Source organism: Tiliqua scincoides, chromosome 4 (genome assembly GCF_035046505.1).
Source record: "Tiliqua scincoides isolate rTilSci1 chromosome 4, rTilSci1.hap2, whole genome shotgun sequence".
Classification (NCBI taxonomy): Eukaryota; Metazoa; Chordata; class Lepidosauria; order Squamata; family Scincidae; genus Tiliqua; species Tiliqua scincoides.
Window position 1 is genome coordinate 103772369 of NC_089824.1, and position 12073 is coordinate 103784441.

The following is a 12073-nucleotide window of genomic DNA, read 5'->3' on the forward strand; positions in this document are numbered from 1 at the left end:
CCTTTTTTGCTGCATCCTCTCATGGAGGAAGATGTGGGTCCCCAATTGTACAACTTTGTTTCATCTTAGGAAATTGCCTGGTCTTTGGATATGTTTGCTTTTCTGCTCAATCTCTGTTTGTATCTTTGTCCTCTCTTGATTTGGAGCTTTCCTTTTTTGCTTAAAAAGTGTGTGTGTGTGTGTGTGATTCACACTCCCACACACACTCTTTACTTTTCAAATTTATATGCTGCTCTTCCTACAATGAAAAAACTTTTCCATACAGGGAAGGGTCGCAACCCCAACTGAAATCATAGCAGGAGTAAAGTATTTGATTCCCCCTACACCTCCTCCTCCCAATTTCACTGTGTTTTGCAGACTATTTTAAGAAAAACCTTTTTTAAAAAAACTGGCCAAAACATGTTTCATATAGTATGTATTCTGCATCTCAGCAAGCTGAAGCCTATGAAGAAAAGCAGAAGCAGTGAAACTTGGAATATAATAAATTCACAACTTGTATGTAGCCTGAATAAATGTTAAGGAAAAAGGAGGAAGAGATCTGGAGCTGCAATTTGCAGCAGAGGCTATGGAGCAACCATAATAACATGTAGCTCCAGTCTCAGAGCTATGAAACAAGGCAAGTGTAGTACCAAGTTTGGTATTTGGTTTCCTCTCTTCTGCTGTGTTCTTCCTTCTTGCTACCCATGTCTAAAGGGATTTTGAATGCATCTTTGCATATTTGTCACAGATTGAGGGCCAAGTTACATTGAACATGCAGTGTGGCCTGGGTTGTGCATTCTTTTTTAAAAATTGCAGCCCCATGGGGGTCACAAACAGAGCACAGACATGGCACAGAGGTTGTTAAGTAAATTACCTCCTCCAGGGTTATGATTCATATGGTTGGCAACCTTCAGTCTCGAAAGACTATGGTATAAGCCTACAGCACCCAGTATTCCCAGTCAGTCTCCCATCCAAGTACTAACCAGGTCTGACCCTGCTTAGCTTCCAAGATCAGACAAGATCAGGCATGTGCAGGGTAACAGTTAAGCCACCCCCAGCATGCCATTTTAAAGTCAAAGGAAGTTTTTCCCCCCTCTTTAAAATACAGCAACCAGGGACACAATCAGGAGTGAAACTACAGTGGGGTAAAATCCTACCAACACCCATCAAGTTTTGTTTCACAACCCCCCTCCTGGGCCATTATTTTTTAAGCAAAAGGATTTCATTGTTAGTATCTTAGATCAGTTCATATCAAAACTATAAGAATGACACAATTTTTTTTCAATGAATATAAGGTTTTTTTGAACAGTGAATAAAAGTCACTCACTTGGTTTTACAGTAAGCTACCACACATACTATTCCAACCACAAGCAATGCAACACAAATCCCAGTAATGGTTAGTACCCTCTTCTGATACAGCTCCTCAGCTTCTGCAAAAGACATAATAATAATCACAAATTAAAATAGAACTCTCAAATTAGAACTGTGAATTCTGAATAAGCAACAACCAAACCTCTTACTAGGAAACTCTACATAACAAGTTATTTTCCTGCCATGAACTCGACAATCTGAATGCCTGTCTCAACACTAACTGCACAAGTTCATCTCTACTTATCTCCAAAGCTTTACATTTCTCCACTTCCTGACTCTGTGGATTCCCACCCCCTGCCTCTAGATTTCTTTTCTGAGTCTCCTGTTTTCCAACTGTCCCACAAATCTCTTCTTTTCTGTACAATTCACTTTTCACAACCCCTTAAGTATAGCAGTACTCCAAGTAAGAACTGCTTCCCATGTTATACTGACTGGTTGAGGTCCTATGTGAATATTTAGTCTACCTTTTCAGGGTTACAAATATGACCGAGAAGAAACAATGGAACCATGTTGGAAACAGCTGAAACTCATCTTTTGTTGGTGAAACAGCCCAAGGAGGAATATATAAACTATATAGCATACATATGCTCTTCTTTCAGTCTAACATCATAATTCATCTCCTAAATTTCCAACTTGCTAGCAATCCAGAATTTTAGAGTTCCCTAGTTCTGGATGGAAAAAAAAAATCATTCGCAACTTAAACATTGATGAGTTCAAAGGGAGAGCTAAAGGGGCTAAGAATCTGGAGTACAGGCTAGTCATGCTAAATAATTTCAGAGAACATTGTCATAGATCTCTCAAATGTAAATTTAAAAACTCAAAGTTAACATGCATTCATTTCATGTGCTTTCCTTGGCTATGTACCCAGAAGGTTATCTGTTTGTGTGGAGGAAGGATAAAGTCGAAGACAGCATTATCAGAGCAGTGATAGTTTGCCTGGCTGAGTGTGAATGATGCGATTGCATATTGTGCTTGTACAAGTGGTGTGAGAATGACAAATGCATGAAAAGCAGGTATGAATATGGAGGACAGAGTAAGTGTAGTGTATGTGAATGGAATGTCTGAGCAGGATCTTGAAAGGAAGAATGGCTAAGAAGGCACCTGAGGCATGCATGTTGCCAGTGGCACACAGACACTTTCTGAGTGGCACATGTAAAGTTGCCATATATTTTTGAAAAAAAAACACTTAAATAATAACGAAAAAGCACCGCAGAAGTTTACAGTTTGCTTGATTTCTTTGATACTTCTTAAACAGCACACCCACAAGTTTCTAACACTACAGTGGGCACACTCAGGGCAGTCACACCTGCTCTGCTTGGGGAGACAGGCAGGAAAAGAATGATGAAGAGGAGAGAGAGTCAAAAGGACAGATACTAGAGAGTTGCATTCCACTAACTGACAGGTCACTTGCTTAGCCAAGAAGGCAGAGGGTGGACTGTGGAAGGCAGTGGGGGCAAAGCGGGACAGTGCAGAGACAGCCAATAAAATAAGCAAAGCCCAGGTGGCCCAGCAGGGTAGAGATACCATCTTTGGAAAAATAATCCACAAAGAGATCCTGGCTAAGATCATCTTTGAGTACAAGAAGGTGTGCAGGCAGAGGGGGGCTGGGCTGTGCTGTGCTGAAGGGCAATGAATACTCCTTATACGGACTTTGGAGCAGGTCCTGCAGAGCAGACTAAAGGTCCATGCAGGTCACTTTCTGGCCCCATCAGCTGCCAGCCAGGTGTCTTTGGAAAGTCCCAAACAGGCAACAGTTCTCCCATGTTTCTTGCTCTGTACCTTCTGGCACTTGGAGATATACTACCCTTGGACTTGGAGGCTCTATTTAGCTATCATGGTAATCACTGAAAGGGAAGTTAAGGTGAAGTGGCACGTTCAAAATTCTCTACATAAAAAGTGGCACATGGTGTGCTGCAGGTTGGCCACCCCTGTATTTATTTTTTGTTTTAAGAAATGTATACCCTGCCTTTCCCATGCCAAAGCAAATGCCCAAGGCAGCTGTACCAAAGTATCTCTGGTTCTCTAACCACCCCCCCGCCACACACACACACACACACTATATGCGTTAAGCATGGTGCATTTTGTTTTTGGGATTTTGTGGACTCCAGAGAACTAGCATTCTCTGAAATATTCTTAAATGCAGTAATTTTTAAGATACATAAATAGACCAACATGTGCACCTCTCCCTCTCTCTCCCCTGTGCTCTCCATCTTGCACTTTTATACATTTTGTAAAGTAAGGCACCTACCATGGACTGCACAAATAAAACAGTATATCTCAGGGTCTAACTAAAACTTACATGTAAACTTGTGTGTCTGACAAACCTCTGATGAATACTTTTAATACAGACAGGTCCATTTAGTAGGTGACCTTTTAGAGCAGAGAAGGTGTAGGGAAGAAAATACTTTTCGTTCCCATTTACCGCTTCTCCATTAAAAACTTCCCCCTTGCCCATTGTCTTTTCTGCACAAAAGTAGCCACTGAACTTTTGTTACGCACATTTGTTTGAAAAATTTAGTTGGGCCCTGATTTTAAGGTCTTAGAGAACATGTCAATTTACTGACATCCACTGAGTAGCTTTTCAATCAATACAGTCTCTACTCTAAAAGTTCATGGGCAGAAACGTTTTGTAAACTAATCGGGAAGCCTGTGTTAAACTTGAGAGTACCGCCCAGTTTATAATGGAATAATAATTCAGAAGCGCAGAATCGAAGAACTTTCATGTGTTAAAAGCTATATAAATAAAGCTGTAATGCCACTGGAAGTATGACAAGTGAACAAAGTGGACATTTGATATTCAGTGCAAAATTAGAATAAATAAAATAAATATATTTGAAATTGGTTTAAATAAAAATATATTTGAAATTGGTTTCCTTACTTTTATCCTAAACTATGCACAAATGAGAAGTCAGAAATTCACTTCTTCTATCTGCTAAATTGTTCTGAAAACAAATTATTCAAAAATATTTACATGCTAAATTGCTCCACTATGTCTAAAAACAGAGGCTGGAAAAACAAGCAAGGATTCCCCAACATTCTGCTATAAAGTCTATCTAGAGCTGTCAAACCTTCTAAGTATGGATCAAGTGCAGTATGTGCAACTAATAAGACAAATAAAAGAAGACATCTGGCAAAATCCTTGCTATTGGCGCATAGCTACTGTTGTGACAGGAGTGGAATATTTCTTACATATTCTAACCTTTCACTTACTCATGTTGCCCAGGGAGAGACCAGACAATTGCTTTTCTTTCACCATTCATTAGAGAACGGCAATCAAAGATCTCCTGAGGTGTATTCTACATGACTTCGATAGGGATGCATGCAGCAAATGTTCAGATGCATTCATTCTTGAAGTGCATCACTGCAAGTGAAACGCTCTTGTTGAGATGGTCAGCATATACATTTTGCTCCATACAAAGACCTAAATATTTGTGCTGTGTATTAGTTGGTGCTGCTGGTGAAAGACATCTGCAATGACAATTATCAAATTCTGTGACATCATGCTGACACAGCTGTTGACTGTGCTGTTGAGAGTTGCTTTATATGCTAGCAGAGCTGTCCCTAGAAGGATGTAGGCAGAATGCAGGCCTGGGGGAATTCAATCAGTACAGGGCCTTCCTATTTTGACCATATATTGGTCATGAAAGTGCAGGGCACAGGGCAGTTAGCCCAGTTGCCCTACCCAGTCAGATTCTGTATGCCAGCACAAGTCTTAAAAATGGACTGGGAAACTAAGAAATGTGAATAATGCAGACATGATGTGATAACAGATTGCTTTCCACAAGCAGGGAGTTTTGCTAAAGCTCCATTTTGGATTTGCCATAATATACTAATTGACTTGTTCCTCTCTGACCCACATTTTATGTTTCATGACTGATCTGACGTGAAGTCAGTAGGAAGATTCCTGCTGATTAATAATTTTGGTGGAGAGGTCTGTTTTCAGGGGAATCATTTTCTTGTGGGTTTGGGTTTGCTTTTTTTTTTTTTTTAACCAACCCATTGTTTTATATTTATTAGCTATGTATACAGAATTTCAACCATTCAAATGTACTGCTCAAGAACAGAAGGTGCTTGATCTCTCAATAACATTACAGCCCAAATTTCCATTAGACAGCAGTGCATAACTCTTTTGTCTTTAGAGTTTAGAGAAGAATTCAAGGTTCCAATGTTCAATTGTTCAGTTGCCAGGGTCACTTGTGAGTCATCTAAGAAGCAGATAGGATGTAAGGATTAGGATTGTCAGCAAGACAGGAAGGAGGCTCCAAGGCTCAGTTGTCACTATCTGCATCTCCCATTTGACAAATGGTGAAATGGTGTATTTTCCTTTTAGGACTTGGGAGGCACACAGCAATAGTAAAATATGACAGTCAAGATTTTCAAGACACCCAAGGCAATTTAGAAGTTCAAATTCCACACTCCAAGGTGCTATTATGACCGCAAGAGCATTTAAGAGGCTTAAATTGTTTATGAGCCTCTCTCTTGCTTTGCACATTAATGCTTGATCACTATCCATGCAGAAGAACATGAAGTAGTGAAGAGGCATTTATGATGAGAATGAACTTACTGAGCAATGTAGGTTTTACAATCACATTTCAAACCCAATTGAGCAAAAGTAACTTTTCAGCCTCATATGTGAAAATGCCTGAAGCCTTGGTATATCACAGCTGTGCTGCCTTTCAAGCAGTAAGCGCATAAAAACATTTATATTTTTTCTTCCAGGAACTGACAGTTTTTGGCAGAAAAAGCCAAAGCCCTTTAAATGGTATTGCGTACCGTGTGGCCCACTCCAGATTCAACTCCCCAACCCCATCTGCAATTTGTGTTGGTCAGTACTGCAGAGGTGAGATGTACACTAGAGGCCCATCTGCCTCTCATGAAGAGTAGAAGGTCTACTCTGCCATCACAACTGAAGTCTGGACAATGCTCCTGACAGACCCTCCTACGTATACATTGACTGTTAAGAAAGACACAAGAAAGCCAAGCTGCCTCCATATTCCCTGCAGTTCTGTTAGATATGTGTATAATCCCTGTCCATAATCTAATTATACAGTGACTTGCACTAGGATTCCCATGACTTAAAACATGAACAAAGAGTTGCTTCCAACCACGTGCACCTGGAGACCAGAAATCTGAACAGACAACCTGTAAAAGACTGGTCCACTCGGCCCATCCAAATTTATAGTATTCTACTCACCTAGGTTCCTGCCCACTCAAAGTTGAATGAAGTCCCTAATGTAAAGAAGCTCTCCCTACTTTTGTTAGTAATAAATGGATTTTCAGTCATAAGTCCATCACTCATGCCACAAATAAAAAAAAATCTAAAACTCCTCTATTCAGATTCTGCTCAGTGTCTTCATCAGTATCTTCACATAAGAAGCTTGCCTTTTGTGTGTGTGTGTGTGTGTGTGTGTGTGTGTGTGTGTGTGTGTGTGTGTGTGTGTACAGAAGACTTTAACCAGTCTTAGGGCCCAATCCTATCCAACTTTCCCACTCTGGTATAGTCACAATGCAACCCCGTTGTAAGGGAACACATGTTCCCATATCTTGAGAAGGCCCCAGTGACTGCCCCTCCACCACAGGATGCAGTGCACACCCCACTGGCACAACAGCACCAGCACTGGAAAATCGGATAGGATTGGGCCCTTAGTCATTATTTATTGTATTCAGAATAATTTCTAAATGTGTTGACAATCTGTTTTTCCCCCAGCCTGAAATAGTACCAATCAACAAATAGCAAACAAGCCTTACTGAGACAGAGTGCTATTATGGAGTGCTGTACCCATGAAGCTGGATTCTGTGCAAAACTAGACAGAATTTAAGAATGTGACCAAATTTTTTCTTTCCAGGTTAGTGAATACTGTATAATTCTTCAGTCTGAAAAAAAATTAAAATCACACCAAACTATTTTGAAAATGTTCATTAGTGTATTGCTTGTAATACACTTGATTTTATTTCTCCAACATGAAGTCCTAACTCTGGCATGAACTACAGTTAAATATATGAACTGAGCAATCCTCCATTTCAGGTCTGCACAACAACCCAAATTTCAACTGTTTCAGCAACAAAAAATTCAGTGCTACATGTCATGTATTGATATATTCATTACTAAATAGTGACAATACTTTGTAACAACAGAGCTCTTATAGAAATTAGAGACTGAACGGTGTAGAAAAAATAATATAGGTTGACTCTGAAGCATCAATTGTTTCAGAACACCTCCACATTTACACAGATGAAGGCGGCAATCCTATGCATACTTACCTGGGAGTAAGCTCCATTGAACTCAATGGGACTTAGTTCGGAGGAGATTGCATAGATTGTACTTTTAGACAATTACAGTAAGAAGATAAGGCAATACAAACAGCATTTCTACAATCCTCTTGAGGAGTTATTTCCCCATATTCATTGATGATGAGAGTGAGCTGACAAGCCACCCCCCATGCCAGTGTAGTCACTGGCCACGTTCCTGGGGTGTCTTCATGTTCAGCGCTTGCCTGGACCAAAAAGGTTTTCCATCCCAGGACTTGGAACCCTGGGATCTAAATTGTGGGAGAAACTCCCTGCACTGAACACTTGGCTCTGAATAGGAGGAGAATGACTAAGGAGGATACTGGTGTGGGGGTTGTCGCTAGCCAGCTCATTCCCCATCTTCTTCTCCCCATGTCTACTGAAAACTGAGAGATAACTTCTTAAGAGGGCTTAAGAGTCATCTAGTTTATAATAAATTTGGGCAACAGTCTTGTAACTTTTTTCATTCATGCACTAGATGCATACGTGATTTTACAACAAACAATTATATTGTGATATGTTATGTGTGAACCAGTGCATGAGAAGTCATGTCTTCCATGGGTGATACAGGAAACAGCACAGCTAGTGAGGGAAGTGGTGAAAAGAAGAGAAAGGATGGCAAAAGACGCACACTGCAAAACAGTGAGCTTAGAACGAAAGCAACGCAAGAATAAGAAGGGATGACAAAAGCCCTCAGTTCCAAATGCCAAACACAACTGCATCTCAAAGTGTATCTGAATCAGCAGCACTGATTTGCGTCCATTCAAGGCCACTTTCCACACAATGGTTTTCATTTGCAACAAGGTGGGAGTGGGAGGTGGGCAATGAAACGAAAGCAAACCAAAAGGGCAGCAGCCCTCAGCTTCCACCACAAATAAGAGCCTGATGGGAGGGGAGTGAAAATAAACTCTCATGTGTGTGTTTGGAATAATCCATACTATGTGTTGCATGATTTGTGCACTTTGAAATGTGGACAAATGCTCCATGAGGACTGGGCTGGTTCTACCAGGTGAACCAGTAATTTACAACTTCCTTCCTTTTTTTTTTCCTCCTATAAAAAGGGAATTTGGGGACACAAAGGGCGCAAACCTAACCCCTTATGTCAGTGCTTTCCAGCACTGACATAAGGGCAATGCAGCTCTGAGGTAAGGGAACAAACATTCCCTTACTTTGAGGAGGCCTCTGTGAGTGACACCCAACTGCAGGATGCAGCACACGACCCATCGGCACCGCTATGCCAGTGTTGGAAAGCACTGACGTAAGGGGTTAGGATTGCGCCCAAAGACTCCCATATGCTCTGCTACTAGGTAATGAGAGCCAAGCCAAGCCTTATGGACTAAGCCCTATTATAGTGCTATTATGAACTAAGATATTACTCTTACATAGAAATGAAATGATTGATGGTGGTATTATTATAAGTCCTCTCTGAATAAGAGCATTCAGTTTCTACAGATGGACAGATGCTAGATGCTAAAGAATCTTATACGTTTTACATAGATTTCCACTCCAGTACCAATTGCTTCTTTGATGGGAAGGAAGGGACTTTAGAAGGCCACCCCCTCTCCCTCCCAGCTGCTGTACCAATCAAAGTTAGGGTTCCAGCTACTTCCTATCCCCGCTGTATCCCCTAGAAGCAGTACAACAAATCGTATATACAAATATTCAGGGGGGCATCTGCTCAATTCACTTGTAGGTTTCTCAGTTCTTAATATAGCCAATGGACTATATAAAGCCAATGAATCACAGTTTCTTCCTTAAAGCCCTTTCTGCTTATCCTCAGTGTGAGTGCTAAAGGGGTAGTCAATCAGTTGTGAGGGAAATCCAATTTGCATATGCTATGAGGCATTTTTCTTTCTTATTGCTTCTCATTCCCCAGGACTAAGTCTTGATACCAGAAAGATTCTGTGATTGAAGGCTGCAGCCCCATCATAAATTAAATCCTGAGAACTGTAGATGCCGGAATATCTCTATACTGGACTGTCTAGGAGCAGAACACAAACCTCATCCATGTGAAGTCATTTTGACAAGTTCCCAGTGAACATAGTAGAATCACTGGTTCTGTGATGGGTTAGACAATATTTTTGTAATTGGTTATCTGATTTATGGACCTATAACCACTTCTTTTATTATTAGGAATTTGCTTTGCTAAAGGTGAAGGTTATTTTGGTTAGGAAACTAAAAAACCTTATTTTGGTGAAGAACTTGATCTGTAATCCTGCAATCACAGAAATGTCTGAAGACTAATGGTTGGCAACCTTCAGTCTCAAAAGACTATGGTATAAGCCTACAGCACCCAGTATTCCCAGGTAGTCTCCCATCCAAGTACTAACCAGGCCTGACCCTGCTTAGCTTCCAACATCAGACAAGATCAGGCACATGCAGGGTAACAGTAGCTGTCTGAAGACTATTTTCTTTGTAAACATGGTAGGACTGAGCCTATTATGGTCATGTGATTTGTTCTAAGGAATATTTTCCTTCTATGATATACTGAAAAAAGAGGCTGGAGAGAATACTGGGGGGAAAGGGTCTAATGAATAATAAAACTAGTAAGATAAAGTATATACTGGACAATATTTGGTACTTCCATTTTAAAAATAACTTCAAAATGGTAATGTCTCATTAGCTCTCATAAATAAAACAAGGCTTGCAGAAGAATATTTGTAAATTGTCTTCAAGCAAGACCAACCTTTACTGTTGTGATGGGTTGAAAAGGGAATATAACCCATAGGCGTTCAGACAAAATGTTAGTTGTTTTTCTGATCAGTTAATCAATTTATGCGATTTCATGCCACAAGATTGCATTTACAAACCATTTGGATCAGGGTCAAATGGCTCTATGTGGTTTTGTGTGCACAGAAAGGATTTTAAAATTAACTATACATTCAACCTAACTATGAGACAAATTTACAAAGGAGGGCAGTTGAAAGACGAGCTGTGATCCAGAGGCCACCTGAATGATGCACAAGAACTCAATCCATATTACACCAGGTCTGCACACAGTTGTATTTCTGGCACTCCTGTATAACAAAGTCACACACAGTATCTGCATGTGTTTGGTTATTTTGAGATGCTTGGCCAGTGATATATATTGCTGTTCAATACCCTGATCAATCCAAGGACATGTGGTGCGGGGGTAGCAGGTGAGGAAGAACTGCCCTGTCAGCGCCTGTGGAAAAGCACCACAGCTGTCCCACCTGCCTACACCTGAGGAGACCCTCCTTACATCAGCTTTCACGGGTGTAAGGAAAGCCTCCTCAGGAGTAAGGAAGTGCTTTTCCATGGACTACAATGGGGTAGTTCTGTCTTAACTGCTGACCCTGCACTGCACATCCCTGGATCAATCCTCCTTCCTTACAAGAACTGAGCATTCACTTGAATTGTTTGTAAATAAGCAGATTTAGTATTTTGCTCCTTGTTTATTGGTTATAGCCCACCTATCCAAAGGCGCATTAGTAGCATTATTATCAGGGTTTTTCCTCATGAATTTAGCTATTTTGTGAATAATGTGAAATGAAGTATTTTGGCAGGCAAGGGATGCTTTCTCATATAAAAAGAACTCCCCACATGTACATTACTAGTTACTAGTACATTAGAGAACAAAATTTGGTACAATTACATGTTATCTGTATTTTTCCCTAACAGGGCAGTTGAGGTGATGCAGCAATTTAGATCATGAAAATGGTGGGTGGGTGGGATTTAAACATCCCTTTCCCAGAGTCATTGTTTTGATGTTTGACATGTAGTTTGGCCCTCAGTTTCCTACATGCAGTGAGAGGTTCTTTTGTGGGAGGTCATTAGAAAAAATTAGACACACAGACCCACTTGCACTTGGAAATGATACTGTCCAGAAGTCTACCACCTCAGTTTGCAACCTCATTTTATGTGTATATAAAACTGCTTTTGGTTAACTTGTTGAGACCTAATTTTTTAAATGAATTTCTTCAAAGCAAGCATGAAATCTGTTTGGAAAGGTGTGGGAGAAGGAGAAAGTCAGGCTATCATGTATAATGTCAGAGCCTGACTGACTTTGTAGAATTGATGCAGGCCCAAACTCCACTTTTCTTATTTCTTTAACTCCAGCTGTACAGGAGTGTTTGTCCATTACAACTGCTGTATAAGTTTCCAAACTGACATGATGACCAGTTTCTCCATTCCAAAAGAGAATGCAGAACTGAAGTGAAAGGTGGCACAGTCTTCACAGTAACCAAATGACATTTCAGCTAACTGTTCTTTTATAAAGGCTAACAGAAAAGTGTTGGAAAAAAAATGGATGGCAGGGTTTTTGACATTAAATAAATAAATGATGCAAATAAATAATATAAATTTCAGGAGACTTCTCTGTTCAAATGGTGACAGAATGAAGAACAGAACAGCTGATTTATTTTTTGTTTATCCCATTAAAGCTGTAGTAATACAATATGGAGGAGTGTGGGCA

At 40.3% G+C, this 12073-nt stretch overlaps 1 protein-coding gene across 1 annotated transcript in view; it reads right to left on the reverse strand.

Annotated features, from left to right (window-relative positions):
- Positions 1-12073, reverse strand: part of NRG2 (neuregulin 2) — a 169741-nt gene that overhangs the window by 7648 nt on the left and 150020 nt on the right. Inside the window, exon 7 of the mRNA XM_066624953.1 lies at positions 1307-1409. Within this exon, the coding sequence (XP_066481050.1) occupies positions 1307-1409 (103 nt within the window). The remainder of the gene's footprint in view (positions 1-1306; positions 1410-12073) is intronic.